The sequence below is a fragment of the Neopsephotus bourkii genome, unplaced genomic scaffold (assembly GCF_033783945.1).
Source record: "Neopsephotus bourkii isolate Nb327-2 ecotype Australia unplaced genomic scaffold, CSIRO-AGI_Nbou_v1 NB_1511, whole genome shotgun sequence".
NCBI classification, from domain to species: domain Eukaryota; kingdom Metazoa; phylum Chordata; class Aves; order Psittaciformes; family Psittacidae; genus Neopsephotus; species Neopsephotus bourkii.
The window spans coordinates 4,774,639-4,801,268 of record NW_026901987.1 but is presented as its reverse complement, the minus strand read 5'-3'; the positions used below and the strand labels follow the sequence as shown (position 1 = coordinate 4,801,268).

At 37.9% G+C, this 26,630-nt stretch overlaps 1 protein-coding gene across 3 annotated transcripts in view; it reads right to left on the bottom strand.

Moving 5' to 3' along the window:
- KLHL32 (kelch like family member 32) overlaps positions 1-26,630 on the bottom strand; it is a 123,001-nt gene that overhangs the window by 75,022 nt on the left and 21,349 nt on the right. For all 3 annotated transcript variants that reach the window (XM_061369843.1, XM_061369844.1, XM_061369845.1), the window contains exons 2-3: positions 19,484-19,572; positions 16,687-16,867 (exon numbers count right to left, since the gene is read on the bottom strand). In XM_061369843.1, coding sequence (XP_061225827.1) covers positions 16,687-16,867; positions 19,484-19,506 — 204 coding nt within the window. In that variant the 5' untranslated portion in view covers positions 19,507-19,572. The remainder of the gene's footprint in view (positions 1-16,686; positions 16,868-19,483; positions 19,573-26,630) is intronic.

Genomic DNA, 26,630 nt, shown 5'->3' with positions numbered 1-26,630 from the left:
TGGACTGTCAAACTCCGATTGCAGATGCATTTATGAAAGTGCTCTGAGATTTTCTGAGCTTAAATAGATCCATCAGTCATGCCTTTAACGCAAGGCTAGTAGTCTATTTTTCCCTTGGGTACGTTAAAAACAAAGCAATAAGATAAACATTTCAATGGATATATTCCATTTGTGGAATATACCACACTTGTTTATGCCACAAATTAGGATGGTCTCATTTTTGTGGGGCAGGCAGACACTTCATTAGTTGTAAAAAAGAGGTGGAAGGAAGGAAGGAATAAAAATGAATAACTCTCAGACTCCTGGAAGTTTGACGTCAAAGTAACGTGGCAAGTAGGTGGACAAATAACAGACAGAAAACTTACATGCATTTTCACTACTTTGCCCCCAGAAGCCAAAGGTACCTTTATAAAATGGTTTCTTCTGCAAACACAGGACACAAGAGACAGCAAAAGCTCATAACTGAATAGCACACAACAACAGGGTGACTACACTAAAATGTGCCAGATCTGATATTACAGGGCAGAACAGCCTGAGTAAAACATGTTTAGCACAGTCACTGGGTCTAACTTTCCTTACTCAGCTTCTGCTATTACTTACCTTTCAAAAACCCCAATGCAAGATAGGTATAAAATACTACCAAATCAGAATAATATCTTACTGTTAAAATAAGTACAATTAGATTTAAAAAGAAAAAGAAAAGTCTAGATAGATTGATTTTATCACTCAGGCACCACTGCAGCAACCTGTACAGACTCCTTCACAACATACAACTTCAAGAACAGACAGCGGGGTCACAGAAACACAAGATGACATTCAAAATCCCCAAAATAAAAATTGCTCACTGTCACAATGGTGAGGTACAAAATAGCTCCTTGCCTTTGAGTCATTTTCTTACTTACTCAGATGTTCCATATCCATGAGAGTAATGAGCTTGTCCTCATTTTTATACATCAATCTTACAGCCATGTCAGGCATATCAAGCAGTAAATCATGACAAAACAACCAAGCTCTATGGTATTTTACACAAGTAAACTTCAGTGAATTCCACACAACTTCTGGTCTTTTGAAAACAAGAAACATAATCAAGACATACACAACCTCGCAAAACAGATAAATGCATATAAAAAGAACAAGCTGTTAAAAAAATAAAAATACAGTGACCAAACCTGTAAGTAACTTATTGCTATGACCTGGGGAAACAAACTGGAATTCTTCTTATTGAGCTTTTATAAGCTTTCTGCAGGGAGCAAAAATAAAGAAACATATACATCCATCATATTTGAATAATGTCCATCATATTTGAAAAACCATGGCAGTCAGGTGAAGTTCCAGATGACTGCAAAAACGAAAATATAACCCCCATTTTCAAGAACGGGAAATGGATGACCCAAGGAACTACAGACCAGTCAGTCCCACCTTCATGCCTGGCAAAATCTTGGAGCAGATTCACACGGAAGTCATGATAAGGCACATGAAAATCAACAAGGTGTTTGGTGACAGCCAGCATGGCTTCACTAAGGGGAAATCCTGCCTGACCAATTTGCTGGCCTTTTATGATGGGGCTACAGAACTGATGGACAGTGGTAGAGCAGTTGATGTCATCTACCTGGACTTGTGTAAAGTATTTGATACTGTCCCACATGACATTCTTGTCTCTAAATTGGAGAGACATCAATTTGATGAATGGACCACTCGGTGGATAAAGAACTGGCTGGATGGCCGCACACAAAGAGTTGTGGTCAATGGCTCAATGTCCAGCTGGAGACCAGTAACGAGTGGTGTCCCTCAGGGGCTGGTGCTGGGACTGGTCTTGTTCAACATCTTCATCGCTGACATGGACAGTGGGATTGAGTGCGCCCTCAGCAAGCTTGCTGAAGACACCAAGCTGTGTGGTTCGGTTGATACACTGGAGGGAAGGAATGCCATCCAGAGGGACCTTGAGAAGCTTGTGAGGTGGGCTGATGCCAGCCTTATGAAGTTTAACCATGGCAAGTGCAAGGTCCTACACCTAGGTAGGAGCAATCCCAGGCACAGCTACAGATTGGGTAGAGAAGAGATTCAGAGCAGCCCTGCGGAGAAGGAGTTGGGGGTATTGATCTATGAGAAACTTAACATGAGCCGGCTACAGTGTGCACTCACAGCCCAGAAAGCCAACTGTATATCCTGGGCTGTATCAAAAGGAGCGTGACCAGCAGGTCAAAGGAGGTGATCCTGCCCCTCTGCTTTGTTCTTATGAGACCTCACTTGGAGTATTGTGTGCAGTTCTGGTGTCCTCAACATAAAAAGGACATGGCACTGTTGGAAGAAGTCCACAGGAGGGCCACAAGGATGAGAGTTGGAAGCAGATGATTTTAAGGTCCTTTCCAATCCTAACTATTCTATGATTATATATATATATATATATGCACACCTCAGTGTTCAAATATATATATATGTGAACACTGAGATAACCACTGGCTTCTAATTTAGAGCTGTATAAAACGTGTTTAACATTTAAAAGATATTTAAAGGAAATTAATAAAGGCATTAAATGAACAATAATATGATACATGGAGTAAATACTGGATATAAGGGAAACTGGTAAAATGCCTGGAAACTTGACAGAAAAGGAGATGAAATTGTCATCAGGGCCTGTAATAACAGTATCTGAAGTTAGGTAGCTATATAACAGAAATAAGTAGAAGTGTTTTCTGGGTAATCAATAGATAGAAATAGGCATGTTTAGGCACCAGTTTACGGAACTCCTTGGGATGAAGTATCTTTTCTTCTCTAATTGAACAGGAAGCCTAAACACATAGCCTAGCCTAGATGCCTAAAATAGGTGAAAACTTTAATTCTAAGTGTAAAGGGTTGAGTGAACTGAAGAATGAAAGTTGAAGAGGTAAGATTGAATTGTGTCCTTCTAGTGTATTCATTTTAGGAGAAAAGTAACTTCTGAAGATGAGTATTTCTCGAATGAAAGCTACAAACAATGACAGCATCAATAAACTGAGAAATGTTTGCACCTTTAAGTTTGTTTCCTGTGACAAATTACTATATGTAAGAACCAAAGTTTTCTTCCACTCCTCTGAACTCACGTAAAGTAATATTCAGTTTAAAAGCGTTAGGTGAGTGGGTCTTAAAAAAAACAGACAGTTACAGATCACCAATTATGAGAGGCTGAATCCACACAAAATGCCTTCAATTTGTCTATCTTAACCTTCTTAAGTTCATCCTTTATTTCAGCTATACCAACCCCTAGCCAAATTCTTCTTTTTTTAAGCTTTCAAAGCCAGAAAGTAAGCTGAGCTTACTACAGCATTCTTTAGTAACCCAAAGAGCAACATTTCCAAATTTTCCCCCTCTTTTTCTTAAACACCCTTTTGATAATCACCAGCAGCCCTGGTTCCAAGGCCACTACAATACAAAATGAACATTTGGTCCTCCCACTAAGGCATAGCTCTGACCTATACAAATTCTGTTCGACCACCAACTTAGCAGGGAACAGCAAGCACAATAATAAAGTCCTTTAGAATCGCCTGCATTAAAAGCTGCATTCACATGATGTTCATAGGGTTTCAGCAAAGCTTTCTGCTTGTTTTGGTCAATATATATTAACTCAGTCCATCTCCCACTCAGCTTACCCTGTCACCTTTCGTCCTTGACTAACTGGCAGTGGAAAGCTTTTGCAACTGATGTGAAAGAGCCTGCCTTTACCTACAGCTGTTGCTCTTGTGTGCCTGTCTAGGAGTCGGACACATTCTCTACTGTAAAGTGCATAAGCATTTGCTGCACTTCCTCACAATCACCACCAGATAGGGAGAGTGGAAAGTTGGCACAGTGAGCTAGCATTCTTGTAGTTCCTCTGCTTGCACCACACTCAAAAAGATGAACATCCAGGAAGACAAGAACTAACAGCAAGTTAAGCTCAACACACATGAGCTTTCTCATCTCTAAGTCAGTACAGAGTACTGTGTTAAAAGAATCGCTCTTACTTTTCCTACTAGTTATCAACTATTTTGTAAGCACTCTGGTCAAGTATTATGGGAAAAAAATCCTATTAGTCTTACTATAAACTAAACCTTAAATATGTCATTCCACCCATCCTCTTATTACCAAGGATGAGCTCAATAGGAAAAAATTAAAATGCACCAAGCAACTCATTTGGTAATCATGTCAACTATTTAACAAACTTTCCCACCCAATTCAGAAACATGCCTGAAAAAAAACCCAAAAAGAATGATGTATACTTACAGCTGAAAAAGAACACTACAACTATTTTGAAAGTGATTAAACATCTATCTATCCAGCAAACTAATTGGTAAAGAACTCATCAATGACATCGTCAAGGTTTTCCTTAGCTATTTATCTCCCTGCACTAAATTCTGAAAGTAACTACCACTACCTAACATTGTTTTACTGGCTTAGAAGAACAGAATTGTAATTTCAAATTTCTGCCTCCACAATTCCACAATTATGTTGCTTGAGATCTCTTTAAAATTATTTTTAAAATAGATAGGCATCTTCATTAAGTGCAGTGTTTTATTCAAATTCACTTCCCAAGAATATGCACTTCTATATTCACCTGTTTCACATCTTTTTCTTTACAGAAAATTGATCACACTTATGCATCAGAAAAACTATGAAGCAAGTAAACTAACACTTCTGAGATCTTGGATCAATTTCCTACACTGCTCAGGGAGCTCAGTTTTGATATGATGCTTCAGGACATTTTTACTTTATACGCAATTTTAAGCCTGTGAGGAATCTTACTGGCATCAATGGAACAGCTCAGTTGTGCATTCTTCCTAATTTGGGACCTAAGCCTATCATATATAGGTCACTCAAACTTATAAGTATCCTATCCTGAGACTTAATCTATTTGGACTTCAAGGTCTTCCAGGCCAAAGTATTCTCCTTTGCAGTTCATACTAAAAATAACAACTCACTGTTTACATAATAAATAAATCAGAATCTATTTAATCTCCTTTGTTGTACTACTATTAGGTAGTTGTTGCACTACTATTAGGTTAGCTTCATGTTCTAATCTTTCATTACATTAAGCAATATTATTTCCTCTTTGCTGTTTTCACCTATCACAACAAAAAGGAAAATATTCAGAATGTATTAACAGGAGTCAAACTACTACTTTGACAGATGACGATGTCCACATTGAGTATCAACTATGTTATAGGTATGTAATGGTAATATATCCTTATCCAAATAACTAATTTAATATGTGAATGTTTCTTTACTGCATGTAAAAATGCAGCTTGCTCTTCTCTCAGCTAGGCGTGTCATATTTTCCTTTGTTTTCCTCCCAGTTTATGCCTGTCTATCCTAAGTCAATCATCAGCCGTGTCCTCTGGAGTCCTGCACACTGAAAACTGCATCTATCAATACCAGTGGCATGAAATGTGATTAAGAGGCTCATTACATGATTCTTCTAAAAAGGTTCTATATAAATTCCCAGAGAAAATGTCACATAGTGTCAGTCGCTGATAACTGAGCCTGCTGTAATTCATCTGCTCAATGAAATCTACTAAATACTGTTTTTTTAAGCATTTGCCAAGCAACTAAAATGAATCCTGTAAAATGAAAAGGTCAGATATCATTCACAGCTTAAAGAAAATATATAGTTATAGAAATGAGAAGAAATAAAAGAAAATCTCAGCAACAAAACATATGGGTTTATGCACATACTGAAGTCCCACATATAGTACTGTTAGCAAAGAAAACTCCACGGAACCTTTCATGTTTCTTTAGTACATCACAGTGATATATGAGTACACAGTCCCTAAGAGCTTACCAAATCAATGATACATGAAATGCATTTATTGCATTGCATTGTTAATACAAAAAGATATCATTTTCTTAGTATCTTTAGAAATAAGTAATGAAAATTGAAGTAATGATCTAGCCTACAGTTTAGAGGGCTTACGGATGCAGGGTTTTTTTTCTTTTCCTGTTTTGGGGAGTAATCCAGCAAGAACAAAGTAATTTTCTTGGTTGTGATAAGGCACAGGATCTTCAGTCCCAGTCAAAATAAAAACAATATAAGCATTTGTTTCTAAGAAGTTGCCTTCTTGGCTAAACCTGCATCCAGCCTGATTTATGTTTTGACAGTCAGCTTAATAGCCAGTGTAATCTGTCTTCCTCAAATTGCTGCTTAGATGCACAAACATTATGACACAAAGAAAAAGGTTACATTGTAGCACACTACTATTGAGTTGCTGCCTCATCACTAGACACATATTCAAAACTAGTTGAAGTTGTGCAGTAGAAACTCAATAATTCCACAATTCTCATGTGCAACCCCATACCCAAATAATTAAAGAAAAAAAACTAAGCTGCTACAGCCATAGTAACCTTATCAGTTCCAATATTTCAAAATAAATCAGTCATCACAGGTGGTCCTGAATGCTAAAATCATTGTTTTCATTGTGGCAGAAGCAAGAAAACAGAATTGTAAAGACAGTGCCCTGCAAAGCACTGCATAAATCCCCACTAATGTACAGTCTGTCCTAACAATAGTCACTCTTAAACAGGCCTGTCTTTTGGTATATAAAGGGAGCAGCACAACTATAGCCACATTTTTTTCCAGCATCTCCAGTCAAGCACAGAAAAGTATGAGTCACATTTGCAAATTTTGGCTTAAATTGGTTTAATGCTTCCTAGTGAATGCATAATCCTATTGTTCCTGTCCTATGATGATTTTAGCAAGTGATATCAAAAGCAAGCTCAAAATAAAACTGGAAAAAAAGTCAGCTCTAGAATTAGCATTTTAACTACCACAATACATTTCATTCAGGGAGGCAAAGCTTCTTGTGATTTACTTTTGCAGGGAAAAACCATGATCAAATCATTGACACCTTTAAGGAGCTTATTTTTAAAAGCATACTTCATATAGTACCATCAAGACATATTTCTTACTAACTAAATAATTGAACAGCAAGACTTAATCTAACAGAACTGGAGTAACATAATCTTAGTTATTATTATAATTAGCTTCTTAAGAAGCCATTTATAGTGTGATGCAAATGTCATTAGACACTAGCATCCAAATGTTCTAACCAACAGTAAACTATGTCAGTTTTCTATTCTGCAGCTTAATTGTAAAAGCATACTTGTTATGTGAGAATCTTACTGTTGAAATTTGAAATGGTTAATTTTATGAAGGTTTGAACTAGACACCTTTCATATATTAAAAAAAAAATCCTATTTTACATAATTATTAGAAATCCTTCTTTCCAGTCAGAATATAGCATGATTTTGCTAAAGTAGTACCCATAATTCCCACTAACTTATTTACTAAATTGCTTCATACTAAGACCAAAGAGTAAAATCATCTCACTGACCATTTTTCATCAGTTTTCCACATCCTTTTACTGATAATACAGTTAAACACTAACAATACAGATACACAATCCATGGAGACATTCAAGGCCAGGATGGATGTGGTTCTGAGCAGCCTGATCTAGTTAAAGATGTCCCTACTTATTACAGGGTGGACTGATGACCTTTCCATGTCCCTTACAACCCAAACTATTCTGTGTGATTCTGTAAATATGCTAAATAAAAGAAGGATGACTTGGCTAACCAAGCTTGTCTTAACATGACGGTCATTTGTCACAGTAGCTTTCACCATCAGCTGAGCTCTGTCCTCCATTAGCTATTTCTCTGTAAAATCATATCTTCACTTTAGTTTTAGTAGTCTTGGCTCTTCCTTCATCTCCAACAAACAAACGCCCTCCAAACCAACAGACCACAATGACATCAATTTAATTATTCTCAAATCTTATAGTATTGATACATATTCCTTCTTGGTTGAAATTTAACCAAGGTAAGATCCTTAGGTGGGAGGTTAGGTAAATCCTTAAGTGACAGGTATGACAGCTTCTGAAAATACATTTCACAAGGCATCCTAATAGTCAGTAATTTTCATTTCACATGGGCTTTGTGCACATTTGTTGCCTATTTTTATAGCTGGTACCCTATGACCTTGGAAAGCCAGGTTCTTTCGACAGTACCTGAGAATGTACTAAGATGGTAAGTGATTTCATTTTTGCACACATACACACACAAACATAAAATTGTTTATACATTTTTGCAGTAGCTGCAGCCTACTGGGGAAGAGTATGTTATGTTGGGCTCTAAAGACTACTTTTCCACAAAGTGGATACCTAAAGCTTTTGACAAAGGCCTTCAAAGGCCTTGAAGACAACTAGGCAAGAGAGAAAAAGAGATCTTTTCCTTTAAGTGACTGAATACATAAAAAACAGTGAACAAGAGAAGAGCAGGCCAGTTTTCACAGAAGTTTCTGGTCTGTTTAATATACACAGAGAAGATCTAGAAAAGGGCAAGAACAGTGCAGCTACAAAGTCCATGGAGGCAAAGCTATTGAAAGGAGTAAGGACACAGGCAAAATGTGATAAACAGGACTGTACAAGATGAGGGATTAGTTTCTAAAATGGCAGCTATAAAACTAGCATATGAGAGTTCCACAAAACAGTCATCCCTGTGCTCACCCATAGTAAAAAAAAAAAAAAAAGTAATCAAAGCTTAGAAACTGTTAGGCAAGAGAGAACAAAACAAAGATCAACCCTATGCCCATGCAGAAATCTATGCTTTGCCTACTGCTGCATGCATTTCTCTTACCCTCATCTCACAAAAGTTATCCTAGAGCTGGATAAGCTTCTGAGAAGGGCAAAAAGGATCATGAAGCATATGGAAAAGCTTCCACTTGAGTAGCATGTGAATGTCAGGAATTTCAAACCTGGAAGAGAGATGATTGAGTGGCATGAGAATACTTAGGAACTGATGGTTCATTGTCTTTTCCAATAGAAGAACTAGAAGGAAGCAAAGGAAATTGGGGGGAAATCAGATTCAGAATGAAAAAGTAATTCTTCACACATCAGGCCACCTTGTTAGAGAATACAGTGGATGGCAAATCTTACACAGGCTTTATGGGAAACAGGATAAAAGCTTAGATGAGAAATCTGTTTAGGGTTGTTGAATAGACAGGAAATCACACCTGCTCAGGAAATGCCTCTGAGCTGAAAACACCTAGCGAATTTTCAGACACACCAAGTACACTTAGCCTGGATTTACTCTTTTCCCCCAGCCATCAAAACCATTTACTGCTAAAGCAACTAGCCAATAATTCAACACAGTTGTCACCCAATGCTGTTAAGGGCATATCTCTCTTTTGAGGCATTACTTATTAAGCAGTAGAATGAGAAGCAGTTTAATTCATTCATCACTTGCACAGTATGTCATCCAGTAAGAGTGAATTGGGACTTAAGAGAGGTTTTAGATAAGTCTGAAAACAGGTTGACTTAGGAAGATTAACTCCTGCCAAAGATAAGCAACCAGCAACATTTTACAAAGCTGTTCAGGACAGTCAAATGTAGAGGTTCCACTTCTTAAATCCAATCTTTTACTAGATTAAGGTCTACAGTGACATGAATTCAACTAGCCAAAAATCACATTTCAGTATACTAAAATGAAGTTGTGAACAGGGTGTAGAAATAATGGCACTGTTGACAGACAATTGAAAGATTAGTTTAAAGAAAAATATTTTCTCTAAACTTCCAACCAGCATGATGTGCAACCCAAGAGGTGAAAGCATATGCACTGTGATGAGATTCTCCTTATAAAATTGAAGGGGAATGGAAGAAACCCTGAGGGAGGATCCAGAAGAAAGCCAGCGATTTCAGTAATGTTAAAATATCCCAACACCGGCTGTATGTACAAAGCACCCCTGCCCATGGCAGGGGGTTGCAACTAGATGATCTTTAAGGTCCCTTCCAACTCTAGCCATTCTATGATTCTATGATACGGATTGTGTTTTTAGCCCTTTAGCAGTCTTGCCTCTTTCTTTGGATACTTCTCATGTTACGAAAATGGTATGTAGGTCCTAGTCACTGATGATAGAAGTGACATGCTGCTCAAATTATAGAATGGTTTGGGGCAGAAAAGACCTTTAGAGATCATCTAGTTCCAACCCCCTGCCATAGGCAGGGATACCTTCTACTAGACCAAGCTGCTTGAAGCCCTGTACAACCTGACCTTGAACACTTCCAGGGTTGAATGGGGCCGCTACAACTTCTCTGAGCAAACTGTTGCAATGCCTCAGCACACTCATAGTGAATAATTTCTTCCTAGTATCTAACCCAAATCTCCCCTCTTTCAGGTTAAAGCCATTACACCTTGTCCTGTCACTACATGATCTTGTAAAATGTCCCTCTCCAGCTTTCTTGTAGGCCCCCTTTAGGTACTGGAAGGCAGTTATAAGGTCTCCCTGGACCCTCCAGGCTGAAGAAGCCCAACTCTCTCAGCCTGTCTTTATAGGAGAGGTGCTCCAGCCTCTGATCATCTCCATCTGGACACACTCGCAACAGCTCCATGTCCTTATTATGCTGGGGGCCCCAGAGCTGCACACAGTACTCCAGGTGGGATCTCATGAGAATGATGTAGATGGGGAGAATCATCTCCCTCAGTCTGATGGTCACGCTCCTTTTGGTGTAGCCCAGCATACAGCTGACTTTCTGGGCTGTGAGCATACATTACCAAGTCATGTTGAGCTTCTTGTTAACTAACAATCCCCAGGTCTTTCTCCTCAGGGCTGCTCTCTAGCCATTCTCCATGTAGCCTGTATTTGTGCTTGTAGCCTGTGCTTGTGTATTTGTGCCCAAATAATTCACTATGGTGCTTTCAGCTTCACTACACCCACAGATTAATAGCTTTAATTTCTCCTGAGGTTGTGTAGGAAGATAGAGACTGAAAAATACAGGAGTGTCTACTGCACCCAATGATGTTCTAAAATATAAGACTTCTTCAGCAGACTATAGGGACTGAGAAGAAAATAGGCATGAAACAGTTCTCTACCACAGGCCTGCTCCGAGAAATTGTCCTTCCATGGGCAGACACTGAGCAACACAGAAACTGCAGCTGAGTCCAACCCAGATTCAAAACACTTTGTTTAGCAGCACTGCAAAATTGAACCAAGGTAGCCTGGAGCAAGCAAAGAAGATGGTAAAGAAAATGGGCAATTACAGCAACAGGGCTACATTGACTCCTTTCTATCCTGCTTTTAAACTGAGAAAATATATCAACTGAATAGTAAGCAAACACCACATGTTTTTATAACACTAAATTAATTTGAGGCAATGAGATAGTCTCCTATGGCCTATCTCACTAACTGCAGGGTTGATTCTGCCTTACTTACTCATGGTACACTTACTGTATAAGGACTTCAAAAAAGAAAAAGAATTAAAATAATCAAGAGGATATCTCAGAGAGTAAGACACCGTTTTGTCTACCATCTACCATCCAACACTGGCAGAACTGCAAATAATTCATTTACATTTAATGTGAATTGCAACAGAAACATATTCATTCCAACAGCATAACAACTGTTAGAAATTCATAAAAAGAATACAGAAGAGAGAAGATCTTGTAAATGGTTTTGATAGCACCCACATTGCTGGGCTGTGGGAATTCTGTCTGCAGCAAAGGAAAATTGCTTCATAGAGTCACAGAATAAAAACCCATTAATTGCAGAGATAAGGATGAACAAAGTAAAATAACACAGATATACTTCCCTACTTTGTCCACTTTCAAAGAATATTATAATACTTATTTACAAAGGTTTACAATATTTGCAATCCACTTTTGCCTATACTTCAAATGTAATATTTGTCTAAAACTTTTTTACACAAGCCACCCCACTCTTGCCCATACTACATTGCTTCCAGTGATTTGATTAAACTTAGCAAAACCATTGACAGTACCTACAATAAAAAAATATTTTAAATGAGGGAATGTGTTGTTTTATTTACATTCAACTGTAACTGGATTACTGAATAATTAGAAACAAAATTCTAATTTGTGTTTAAACCTTCGTAGTATGCTGGGAGTACAACTTTGAAAGAGAAAAAAAAAATAGAGTCCTTACTTTAGGCAAGGTTATGGGGTTTTTTCCCCCCCTAATGAGAAGCAACAGCACCCAGTTCTCATTTCCCAACAAACAAAATTAAAATGATCCCAAAAAAGTTTAGACACATAAGAAGAGGATGTATTTCTCAACCTACAGAAGCTAAAAATGGGGTATGAGCACCTTTCGGCATGAAAGTCTCAGTAATGACTTGATAATACTAGAAGAAGAGTTAATTTGGACCAGTGGAAAGAAACTTTTTAAAATGTTATTTGGAAAGACAATTTCTAAGTAGCAGCACTCCCAGGGTACAATAGCAAGGAAAACGCCATTTTTTGGTATGTGTATATCAACGGTAAGATACTGAAAACCAAAACCATGTTATATTGCAAAAGCAAAAGTAATTTTGATTTCTCAGAGCCAGGTCCTTAGATCTAACCCTAAAACGTGTTAGGGAGAGCCTTTTCCTCTTTATGATTCCTGTAAGAAGACCTCAAAAGCTATTGCATCATAAAGCCTTTCATACCTCAGGGATTTCTTGCTAAGCATTAGTTCTCTAACCTTATCAAGAAACATGATATATTGCAAAGACAAACAATCAGCAGTGTTGTGTACACAAGAAGAAACTATCTGTTGACAGGGAGGAAAGACAGCACAGAAGAAACCCTGACAAGAAATCACTTAAGAATCAACTATGTCAATTATAATAACAAAATTTACATGCAAAATTTATATCTACTACTTGATTTCAGAGAGAAAGATTCTTCTAAGAAGAATCATTGAGGGGGAGGGAAGGAAGAATATTATTGACATTTTATAATCTATTCCAGCTATTGATATAATTTTGTTCATCCAGATTACATGGAAAATCTGCATCTTCTTAAGAAAGATCAAAATCCTTTGACTATAAACCCACTCAAATGAAAAATAAGGAAGAAGAAAGTTGCTCTGACTGGAAAACCAATCCATTTTGCACAAGAAAATCTTGATGTTATATAATCACCTGCCAACACTGTAAATGCCTACTAATGAAGTCATGCAGTAACATTTCATTTTGCTCCCAGAGGGGAAAATGGAAAAAGAATCTTTTAATTGGAAATGACTTAGCTTGTGAGAGTTATCACAATGCACACGTACTCGCTAACTCAACTGCCTTGTCTCACTGCAATAGACAGCATGTTGTATGGAAAAGTTTGCCCTAAAATGCCGTTTCTTGCTTAAAAAAATTCATAAGAATATCTATGTTTACTCTTCATATGAATCTTTCAAGGCATGGAGCTAACTACTGCATTGATCAGCTCATTTTGAAAGAAGAGTTCCTTCTGAAGAGAAAACAAATAGATAACCCTAATTTTCAGGGGGTTTCTAATCATGCAGTTTAACTGTATTTTTAGTGCAGTCTTTCTATGCAATTTCCTAAGGGATTTTTTCATACAGAAAAAACACAATATTTTTGTGTACAAACGTAACGAATTCTCAAATCAGATGCTATGCTTAGGATTTAAATTCCAATGTTTCTGCATAGCTGGAACTACAAGACTAACTAAACTGGAAGAAAGGATGGCAGGCTGTTATCCGAGAAAGCTGGCCCTTCATATTTTGCTGAAGTTCAGGTCTGCAGCTTGTTTTACTTAAGCAGATGAAGTTTATTCCAGGCTGTAACCTCAAAGACAAATTGATAAGGCAAGCTGTGTGACCTTCTCTGATCTTCCACATAAAACGGCTCAGATTCCCTCAATCTGTAACATGACACATATTTAGTTACCCTTCTAGTGTTAACAAACTTTTCTTTGTGATAAAAGAAAGAAAAGTTGTAATTTGAAAAAAGGTAAAAAATGTTGTTCAGCTGCCTTGTTATTATCATCAAGAAAAAAAAAACAACATAATCCCAGAAGCAGCACTACCTAAATCAAAGTAGACAAAGATCATGTAAAAAACCTTAAAATGCTTGGTAAAAAGCAGATATCCAGTCTCATGTACAAGCTGTCCTACTGGCTAAAAAAGAAAAAACAAAGAAAAAAAATCATTATTCATTCTGATGGAGCCCTGTGTAGAATTAAACATATTTCTGGAGCAATCTGTGAAAGCATAAGAATTTGATGACAGCCTCTTCAGACAGGGCTGAAGATAGGCTAGTATACTAATCAAATCTTTGAGTCACAGTAAGCACAAACTATGGTAGGTAAGTTCTGCATGTCACACTGCTGTATAGTGGTATCATCTTAGTTTTATTCAAGGCAACTCCAACATCTGATGTTCCCAGAATCTCATATACTGCAGTGGGTGAGCTTACATCTCACAAAAATTAGTGAAAGGTAAGCTTCCCATGGCAGTTACTTCTTCATAAATTACTTCAGGGTTAGAAAACCTGCAAGGTTTGGCCAAAAAATTCCCCCAAGAAAATCCAGGAAAAACTAAGGGTAGAAATCATCTTACGTAATATTAGCAGCTAAGTTTGAAACATAGGAGTCTGGTCTTTACAGCCAGTGGAGAAAGATCTGGCACTTCCAGATGGTCATTCATTTCACTCTAAATAAATCTTTTATCCTCCTTTATCATCCTCTGGAAATGCCTGTTTCTCTTCACTGACTCTGAATGAAGCTTGGCATCATTCTCCTAAATCCTGGAAAATTAATACTTTGATAGCCCAAATTAGACAAAATCCCCCTAGATATAAAATCATTAATAATCACAGTTTAAATACAAAACACTACTACTTTTTAATCAACTCTTGCTTTTTCTACATTATTAGAATCAGGAACAAAGCATATATAGCAACTTTTTTTGCTATTTTCCTACAGAAGATAAATCTCATTTCACAATTTTCTAACAAGGCTTTTTGCCCATTAATAATAAAAATGGTTTGGCAGATTTCAGAAGGCATGAGTTCCACATTTATAGCTGCTATCTAAAGTTAAAAGAATATGTCCTACCAAATTATAACAATTTTGATGCAGATCAAATTACTAAATGCTCCACTGATCATTCTCTCAGTATTTTTTAATAGGAAAATATTTACTTGGCAATCAGCAATCTGATCTACTGTAAAACTGTTGGGTTTGTTTTGTTTTTTTCTTTTCTGTAGGTCATTAAGATTTTAATTTGCAATAACTGTTCATCAAATACCAAGTAACTCAATTGGAAATAAGGTGAGTCACAGTGCCCCAAATCTTGAGATAATCAGTAAGTGACCAAGGTAGAAGCTGTCCTACTAAACTGCTTGAACAGTACAGCTGCTCACTTTATGATGTTTCTGTGCACATGGTATGACGACCTCTTAAAGCAATATACATCACAGGTGCAGAGGAATTATATGACACCCTTATTAAAATATTTAAATCAAACAGAACAGCAGCCCTGTAGTATATCTATCATTAACAAGTATATAGAGCACTTGCTAGAGCTAGAAAGCTTCCAAATCCCTCTCTGTCCACTGGGGTAAAAGGAAAAAAAGTGGTAAACAATCTGTGTTACAGCAGGCCAGGGCACCATGACAAACCAACATTAGCAGCTATGGCAGTACAAAGTCAGAAGCAGCAGAACACATAAGCATGCAGAGAGGCTTGAAAAACCAGCAATCAATTGGCTCACCATCACCACAGTGAAAGTAACATCAAGGTTAATATTTCTGAAGTACACAGAATAAATTAACTCTCAATTCTAACCAAAAGAGAGACGCAGAGTTGACAGTAAGACAAAAATTCTGCTCAGTTAATTAAGGATGTAGAACAGTTGCCATACACTGTATTACTATTGTAACAAAACCAAAAGGTCACCATAAAGAAGTTTGTAGCAGGCAATTACAGTGCAGGCAAAATATTAAATAAACTTACTTTGTTAGAGAAAACAGACCTTTAAATTAATTTCAGCTTTAGTCTCTGAATAGCAATAGGATGACTCATGCTTAGAAACACCAGTCAACTGAAGAGCTATAGACAGTCCAACATTTCGCACTGGTGCATTATAATGAATGTTAGTACAATTGCTTCATATAAAGAAAGTTCTTCCTATTAGAAACCTCAATTTTCCAGTTACCCCAATTTTAGCACCTGGGTTCAATATTCCATGCTGAGTGCTTGAATTAGATTTCCCATGGAATATTTTAATCTTTACATTTCAGAAATGCTTGTTTCTGAAAATAACTTTTACTACACAGAAACTACTGTGGCCCCCTTATTGAGAGTAACCGTTTACATCCCTACAAAAAAATCCACTTTTGAGCTTCCTTAAATTGCATTTATTAACATTTAAACTCCCTTTGCCTATCCTTCCATGCTCTATTTGCAACCATGTCAAATGTCTGCATTCTAAAAGAAAAAAAAAAAAAAGTAAATCATAGAATAGCTAAGGTTGAAAAAGACCTTAAGATCATATAGTTTCAATCCCCCTGCCATGCACAGGGACATCTCACACTAGACCATGTTGCCCAAGGCTCTAAAAATCTTCCACTTTCTGACTTTACCAGGGCATAAGATTCACATGGAGATGTGTACTGCCTATCTCTATTAAGTGATGGAAGAAGAATAATCATAAATAATAATAACAAACCCTTAATAATCTTAACATCTCTTTCCTATAACATGCATGTGGATATTTGAAGTTGTGTACTTTACTGAATGTGCAATAGTCCTGACTTTTCCATAGGCTCAAATTTAAAGCTTGTTCAGTATGGTATCTATGCCTTCCCTGCCCCTCCTAGATAATTTTAATATCATTATAATAAAAGAAAAGAAAAAGAAAAAAAACAAACATATCTTTGTACTTACTCGGAAGTAGTCACTGCAGGCTGCCAGGACGGCTTTATGTGCGTGGAATTTCTGTTCTTCAGCAATAAGGGTGATATCGCAAAGTATGCCATCACTTCTTTGTTGGTTCAGAGCTGCCAGAACAGCATCGTTATGGGAGCTGGACTGACAAAGCCTCTGACCTGTCAGCATTTCCTGAACGCTGAGAGGTGAAAAGAGGAAGATTTTGTCAAAAAAACTGTAGGAAGTAAGCTGGCTCTGTCTTAGAAAAAGTTCTTCAATATTTCTGACAAGACTGTTTGATAATTCTTGGAAAGGAAAAAAAAGTCATGAACCCTGTCAGGCAAAAAAACATTATATGGTATAGACATAACAAGAAAAGCTCAGTAAAACAAAGTATTATGAAACCTGATTATATACTTGAATTTAAAAATCTCAACTGTTATGATTTTCATTTGCTGCACTGGAAGCCAGTTGGACTCATAGGATTAATTCAGAATAATTTTAGAATTGAGAAGAATAAAGGGCCTAAGTGCCAATGGACTGACAGAAAACTCAAACTGATGCATTAGTGGAAAGCTGTATATATGTATGTCCTACTGGTCCTACTAAAAAGGATGGAGGCTAATGTTAGATGGCCTGCTTAGGTCTGATACACTGCATTACTGATTTCAGGTCATTCACATTTATGAAGTGGTGTGGGTTTTTTCCTGTTTGTTTGTTTTGTGGTGGGGAAGGGATGTGTGCTTGTTTTTAAAATGCTGAGGCTTACCACCTCTGAATATGTATGAATACAAATTTCCATGTCATCCAGTTTAAGATTGTCTGATCGCAGTTTCTTATTCTACAGCAGAAGAGACAATATAACTGTTGATGCAAAGAGAAACAAATCAAACAAACCTGCAAATCCTCTTTGCCACAAAACAATGCAGTTTATTTGAAGTCTGTGAGAATAAAGCATCTTTTATAACTCAAGAATCTAGGTTTTCACTAAAGGTGAGTTTCAAGAGAGTGATTCCCAAGTAAATTAAAATTAATTTTTATTTTTTTTTTTTATTAAGAGGTAAATAAGCTATTGTCTTTCCACTACACTCATGTAACTCACTCTGCATACATGCTATACAGGAACTGTGTGGCTGCTGTATTCTCCTTTTCCAGCAACACACACTGTCTGTACTGCCTATCCCACTCCTGCACCTTGGGCATCTGTAAACTAATGCAGACCTGCCTTGCAGACTGTTTGCTCTAATCTAACCTCATCTTTAACAAAAAGCCCACGGATTAAGACATTACTTCTAGAAGATGGTTGAAGTGGAAATATAGAGGAAAAACATGTATCTGAATTTCACCCCCTCTCCAATGGTTTAGGTTTCACACATGGACAAACCCTGTATACATTTCAAACTGATGGATTCAAATGATTTTTTTCTTTCAGCAGTTCTGTTTGTGGAACGGCACTGATATTCTAAATGGCAGTTATCAAGAAATGTAACTTGTTAAAATACAAGGGAATTATTTCTAACAATTACTTCTGTAATTCCTACAGCAAAGTGACTAAATCAAATTGGCACAAGTATAAAAACCTAGGTATAGCTACAGATGGCATCTCTTTATTCCTGTTTTTGTTAGCCCCTCACCCAATGTTGTGAACCAAGACCTACGTTCCTACACTGCTTTTTTCATCATCATTCAGAGGTCAAAATCCTTTTCCACAAGAAAAGAACTATTCCACTCCACAGAAAACAGATGAGAGAGACAAGGTACTAGGGTAATTTTTGTGGGGAAATTTCATATACACATGTGTGAATACATCCTTCCATACACACACACACACACACACACACACACACAAAATCAGGCATCTTTGCTTTTAAATTTAAGTCTACCATAATCCTTTTTTCAATTCAATGACCAAAGCAGAAAATCAATTGCCTGTAACCCTTGCATTAACAACATATAAAGAATGTGTACATATGCAAGGCAATACAACTGGAATTTATGAATGAGAAGGCATTGACTCATAACATGGCCACCTTGTAGTGATACTGTTAGTTGATAAACAGCTGCCAAATGCAAGGAATTCCTGATTCTCTTCTGCTGCAGAAACATGGCAGGGAAAGCAGAACACAACTGGAATGATATGATGTCCCATTAATATCATCAGGTAGATGTCTGAGCTCCCATATCAGGCCATGAGTGTTAACTACTCGGTAAAACAGCAGCATATCAGACTAGTGCAAAGTTATGCAGAAAAGCAACTAGACTGATAAATTCTGCCTGAAAGTGCTCTCAAAAACTAATTAAACTATAAATAAATTACCTGATGACACAATGGACAATGCAAATAAATTAGAAATATTAGAATAAGATTCTTCAAAAGGAAAAGAGAATGGGATTCTGGAAGGCAGGAAGACGAGTTTGGAAAGAATGCTTTGCAGCCATTTCAAAGAACTGAAAGAGTAATACATGTCCTAAATAGTTGAACACTATACACACACATGATCATCAGCCACCAATTCATGTGCATGAATTCAAAGTGCCAGTTGCTACCACTATAAAAAATTTCAAGTATAGACAAAGATAACATATGAAGAGACTATGGGTCCCACATCATTCCCATACATGCTTCCCTTTGCTAAAGATAAGTGGTAAAAAGAGAGTAATATTTTGCAGATTATAACATGGATATGTATTTAATAATGTGAATTCCTATCTAATGAACAAAATCATTAGTTCCACATTTCTGCTTTCTGTTACCTGATTTGGTAAACATTATCCTACATGTGAACAACCTCTTACATGCTACCAAGTACTATACCTCAGGCACCTCTCAGATGGCATCTTTCAGTTTTGCTCTTCTGAATATCAAAGTTTATAATCCTGCAGGGAAAGCAGCAAGCATTCCAGCTAGAAAGAGAGAAAGGAAAAGTACATTAAAATTCAAAGCATACACAGCCTCAGCCTTACAAATCAATACTTTTCAGGATGTGTAATTCAAAAGCAACTTTTTTTCAATTCTTCTATTGAAGAAAGACATGCCATATAGATTAGATGAAATTTTATTGGCTAGATCGAGTACAGTCTGAAAGTGGCCTTTCCCCTAGTCTTTTCTAGAAATTCACACCCTACCATCTGAACTTCCTGCACCTACTGCCCTAGAGGCACGTCTCCTGTCTGCAAACTCTGGGACACATATTATTTCAAGAAAGTAGAAAGGTGGTGAGGAAGGAAATATCTTCCCCAAAATCCCTCAATTTGAGGAGTTGGCCAGAAGCATCTATAGGTGTTTGCCTGCTTCCCAGAATAACATACAACTATAAAAATCTTATGACGTTTACAGTGTAATCTCACAGGCCTCTCTAAGGTCTAGGATGTTTGCCATATACCTGAACTCATACTTTGACTATATTAATTTATCCTGAAAACACAATTTAGTAGGGGAGAGGGAATACGTTTACTGTATACTCCAAAAGGCAGCTCCCACTTCCCCCAGAGCAAAACTCTCAATTGACTAATCAGTGCTATGACCAAGTACCTCTGTTAACCCAGATGACGGGCAATGAAGGTGGTGAAGAGTCTAGAGCCCAAGTCCTATGAGGAGTGGCTAAGGAAACTGGGATTGTTTAGCCTGGACAAAACGAGACTCTGGGAAGATCTTATCACTTTCTACAACTACCTGAAAGGAGGTTTGTAGTGAGGGCGGTGTTGGCCTCTTCTCCCAGGTAACAAGAAATGGGACAAGAGAACATGGTCCCATGTTGCACCAACGAAGGTTTAGATTGGATATTAGGAAAAATTTCTTCACCAAAAGGGTTGTCAAGCATTGGAACAGGCTACTCAGGGAAGCATTAGAGTCACCACCCCTTGAGGTATTTAAAAGCTGTGTAGATGTGTTGCTTAAGGATATGGTTCAGTGGTGAACTTGGCAGTGCTAAGTTAACAGTTGGACTTTGTTATCTTAAAGGTCATTTCCAACCTATGTTACTCTATTACTCTATGAACAAACCTTCTGGCAAATACAAACAGTCCAGTACCTACAAGTGATATTAACAGAATTATTAACTCTATAGCTTTTTTTTTAAAAGGCAAAATATTGAAGTCATCACATACATTAATCCATGCTGTTTAATGACTACTGAAAGTTACTTTGTAACAAAAAGGATAAAGGATATTGTAACGAATAATTATTCCCCAAAAGTTGCCATACGATTATAGGTCTTATACCGATTTCCCAGTACCTGAATAAGGTGACACTGCTGGTTGCCAGTTTTTCCTGGTAAAAGTAGTCATATTTACTACAAGGGTTTTTTTCTGTTTTCCAATTAACATTATGCCCTATTCAGAGTGCTATCAGAGGCTTCCACCAAGATCAATACTGAAACACCACAAACACCCTTTTGTAGTGTTACTAATGAAAGTGCAAAGAATCCTGGGTTTTGCTTGTATTTGTTGATAATTTTCCCTGTGAATCTTACACTGACTGGCAGTTTTACTTTGAAAGCATAATTTCAAATACTTTGAAAGCACTAATTTCATGGAGACTCTGCAATGGATGTGTGAAGCAGAATTAAGCCCTTAGTTGTTAGACAGTTAACAAACAAACGACCTGCAAGAAAGGACAATTAAACCTTTTCTTATTCCCCTCAATTACAATTCATTCTACAGACAAAACTACAGTTCTTACTCGCCAGAGAGGCACTGCAACATGTACCTTTCTGCAAGTGCTGTCACCTGCACCACCACAGTAAAAGGACCACACGAGTTTTAATTTTGGAGTCTGGTAACATTGTTTAGCTGATTGTCTAGGAACACAACAGAAGGAACACTTGAGATTCCTTGTAGACTTCAAGTCCTTATTCTAAACCACAGAAGGAGCAACAGCTACTCAGTTCACACACAATTGTGTGTTTAGCTAGGTAAAAATGTAGCTTTTCTCCATCTCATTCTCAAAAAGAGCAACTCCTAAAATTTCAACCTGGAACAGGTACCTGGCACAGACAGCTAAATACTCAACAGTTGAAGTGCCCAAAGAAATAAGCTTTTGAAGACAGGGTTGTATGGCCAATTATTAACTGATGTAACAGTCAGCACAGCCAACACATGACATTTCAACTCAATATATCATGTATAAAAGAAAAAATAGATTTTAATGGAATAATCAACAAAGATATACTGGTTTCTTTGGCTGAATATTTAAACCATGTGTGGATCATTTAATGTAATACTTCATTGCCACTGAGTTACAATTCAACAAAATTTGAGGAATGGAGATGTTTCCTATTTTCCTCCCTTTTCCGAAAAGACCATAATGCTGAGCAAGGCAGTGAGGTCATTGAGAACTCATGCTGATGATTCAGCTGGATGCTCAGAGAACTGGTATGCAGTGCTTCCCAGTGATGGTTTCTGAACATTTCATTCTCACCATTAACTTCATTTCCAGTTATATTAAGGCACTTCACTTCATAGTGGCAGTCAGGCGAAATTCCCAACAACTGGAAAAAATGAAATATAACCCCCATTTTCAAGAATAGGAAATGGATGACCCAAGGAACTACAGACCAGTCAGTCTCACCTCTGTGCCTGGCAAAATCTTGGAGCAGATTCCCCTGAAAGTCATGATAAGGCACATGAAAAACAACAAGGTGCTTGGTGACAGCCAGCATAGCTTCACTAAGGGGAAACCCTGCCTGACCAATCTGGTGGCCTTTTATGATGGGCCTACGGAACTGATGGACAGTGGTAGAGCAGTTGATGTCATCTACCTGGACTTCTGTAAACCATTTGACACTGTCCCACATGACATCCCTCTCTCTAAATTGGAGAGACATCAATTTGATGGATGGACCACTCGGTGGATAAAGAACTGGCTGGATGGCCACACACAAAGAGTTGTGGTCAACGGCTCAATGTCCAGCTGGAGACCAGTAACGAGTGGTGTCCCTCAGGGATTGGTGCTGGGACTGGTCTTGTTCAACATCTTTGTCACTGACATGGACAGTGGGATTGAGTGCGCCCTCAGCAAGTCTGCCAATGACACCAAGCTGTATGGTTCAGTTGACACGCTGGAGGGAAGGAATGCCATCCAGAGGGACCTTGACATGCTTGTGAGGTGGGCTAATGCCAGCCTTATGAAGTTCAACCATGCAAAGTGCAAGGTCCTACACCTGGGTCAGATCAATCCCAGGCACAGCTACAGGCTGGGCAGAGAAGAGATTCAGAGCAGTCCCATGGAGAAGGACTTGGGGATGTTGGTTGATGAGAAAATGAACATGAGCCAGCTTCAGTGTGCACTCACCAACCATACCCTGGGCTGCATCAAAAGGAGCGTGACCAGCAGGTCGAAGGAGGTGATCCTCCCCCTCTACTCTGCTCTTGTGAGACCTCACTTGGAGTATTGTGTGCAGTTCTGGTGTCCTCAACATAAAAAGGACATGGAACTGTTGGGACAAGTCCAGAGGAGGGCCACGAGGATGATCAGGGGACTGGAGCACTTCCCGTATGAAGACAGGCTGAGAAAGCTGGGGCTGTTCAGCCTGGAGAAGGCTGTGTGGAGACCTCATAGCAGCCTTCCAGTATCTGAAGGGGGCCTATAAGGATGCTGGGGATGGGCTATTCATTAGGGACTGTAGTGGTAGGACAAGGGGTAATGGGTTAAAACTTAAACAGGGGAAGTTTAGATGGGATATAAGGAAGAAATTCTTTACTTTTAGGTTGCTGAGGCACTGGAATGGGTTGTCCAGGGAGACTGGGAATGCTCCATCCCTGGCAGTGTTGAAGGCCAGGCTGGACACGGCCTTGGGTGGCATGGTTTAGTGTGAGGTGTTCCTCCCCATGGCAGGGGGAGTTGGAACTAGGTGATCTTAAGGTCCTTTCCAACCCTAACTATTCTATGATTCTATGATTCCAGAGACAGAAAAGCACAGCATAATAAGTAAGTGGCCCTGCTGCTGGCAACTAACAAAGCAAACATTTCCTGGTCAATGCACCTGCTACGTATACACTCATATGTGATCTATGCAACATTTCAGTCATCAAAGCAAGGTTTTCTTTTAATTCTAACTTTGCATTAGTCAGTACCAAAAGGGAAAACTCAGCAGTTAAGTTGACTTATATACTGAAAAGTTTTAACTAGGTCCTTAAATGGCGTAAATCTTGTGCCAAAACTGCTAATACAAAGCCAATATCTGTAACTATTACACCCCTGCAACATCCATATAAATGCCCGTGCTGCTCATATTGGCACAAAGGATTCTAGAGCAAAAATTCCTTACTCCACCACAGTTGTGAATATGGACATCCAAATACAAGGTTTGAACTCTGTTGTTTGAGAGACAGTGGCCAGAAGCAACTCTCCTCTGATATGCAGAATTCCTTGTAACATAAAACAATGCATTATAAACAGAAATCAGAAATATACCTAAAGAGGTGCCTGAATATTCAGCTAAATCAAATGAGAACTTTTACAATAATCAAGTCTATGCAGATAGGCATTCTGATTAAATATATAACATATATATATAAAGATATGTATACTAAATACCTGCGTAAGAATAAAGATCATAGCATACTGGTTTATTAGCCACTGTCCTAGTCTAAAGCAATCCACCTTGATGTCACATCTGAACAAAGGTACTTTTTTCAGTCTCAGGGCATCAGAACATAACATTTTCTGAAGAATGAAGGAAAAATAGCCATTCTTCTCCTAGGAATGCAAGTTTAAGGAAAAATGGCCATTCTTCTCCTAGGAATGCAAGTTTCAGAATAGGAAAAATCTCTTAGATGCCTTCAAACAGCTTGATAGCATTTTCAAGGGGGCTTTCATCAGGGTTTGCAAAACATGTCTAGGATACATTGCCTTTTTTCCACACTGTTGGACTTGTTCTCATGCCACCCTGCAATCACACACAAAGGTACCTCAAAACATGGGCTTGACTGGGCCCTTGAGTGCAGACAGGCTACTAAGGGCTTTCTCTCTATTTCTGTCCCTCTCATAATCCAGAGTCAACACTACTAGAAATACAGCTCAATAAACTGTTAAGCTTCTCAATCAAATCATCAGGAATTTCAGCAGGCCACCCTCTTCCCTACTCATCATGGCACAGCGGAAGCAGGTATTTTCATAATGGTGAGCTCTCCTGAAAACAGCAGGGCCCAATTCACATTTTTATAAACAGGAGTAGGAAACTTTAATCAATTCCTTTTCCTCATCTTCTCCAATCTGCCAATTTTTTAAGTCAAGAAATGTCCAACACTCCTGATATTGCTGGCTGCAGTTAGGAAATCCTACGCCAGCCCAAGACTAGTAGGGAAGAAATTTGAGCTTTTTCTGACCTTTTCAAGAAGTCCAAACTCTCTAGCCCACAAAAAACCCCAAGCAGCAGTGAAAGCAAACAGTAGAAGGGCCAAGACAAGGGAAATAACTAAGGCCTATTCTTCAAAGAATTAACAAAACATTTAAGCAGTCCTATACTCAGTTCAATGTTTTACGCAGGCAAATCAAGCTTCCTTAAGTTCTGCTATACATTCTTTTTCCTCCCCAGTGCCAGTGCAGCATGCTTCACTTTTTAGTAAGTCTACATCACATTATACAAGAATACTGTAACATTATAACAGCATCTTAATAATTTAGTCTATACTGCACTGCTTTTGTTTAGCCATATAGAATTACCTTATGCAACTCAGACTTTTTAATAATTGGAAATTCTCATGTATTTCTCCTTGTAAAAAACGGCAGGCACTTTGACATGTTGCCTGGATGCGCTGAGTCTGACAGTTCCAAAATTCTGTGTACTAAGAGTTTTTCTGTTTCAGATAGCTGGATCTCTCTTCTTTATGTAAACTGTCTGATTTATAAGGAAACTCTTTGCATTAGAAAGTTTAAGACATTCTATTGTCTTTCTATTTAACTCCTTTAAGTAATTAAATCGGTTTAAAAGATTAGTTTATAAATTTAAGGATAAGACTTTTAGTTTGAATGAAAAAACTTTAATTCCACCTAAATCCTTTTGTTCTAGTGAAACACTCCATTACACTGGAGATTAACAGCAAAAATCTAGGCCAAACAGAAAACACTTTCTAGATCTTAGGTTTGATATACATGCCAAGTTTGCCATTAAAATATTTATTTTACATACCTCTTTGAGACATTCACTTACAAATAATGAAGATCACTAACCACTGATCCTATAACTTTTATTTTCTTATTACTTCATTATTTTGTTCACATCCTAGAAAATCACAAAAATGAAAAATCTGAAAGATTTAGTTAGTGCTGAAAGAATATAACAATGGTTTGGTAGAACATGGGGGAGACCAGTATTTTTTCATGAAAACACAGCAGTGTTCAGGGCCATGTTGGACAGTCTTGGGCAACATGGTCTAGCATGAGGTGCCCCTGCCCACAGCAGGAGGGGTTGGGACTAGATGATCTTAAGGTCCTTTCCAACCCTAACTATTCTATGATTTCAAAGAAAAGCAATTCTAAAGAAATCACACTGTCCATGAAAATGATCAGGTCCAGCTAACATATCAAACCAGGGTTTGTTCTGTGGCAGGATCACAAAGTGGTAATTTCTCTATATATTCTTTTGTCTTAGTCTTACGATGTAGCAGAGTAAAAAGTAGGTTTTTTACTCTCCCAGGAAATCTTGGAACAGTGTGCCACTCTGCTGCATCCATCGCATACTGTTAGGCTACGCTGCTTCTCCAGATATGTAGCTCAAGAACTATTTGTTCAAACATTATTAAAACAGTATGTAAGCAAGCAGTATTTCATCCTTTAATTTAGTTGATTGCAATACTGGTTTGGAAATACTAGACAAAGCAGTTTCTTTCCAAAAAGCATTTACTGACAGAATGCCTGTGTCCTTTTTCAGAAAAAGCTCTCATTCATTTAAATTAGTTTAATCTCAAGGAGCCAATACCACATTCAAGGTTTACACAGAATCCATCTGAGGCATTAAGAG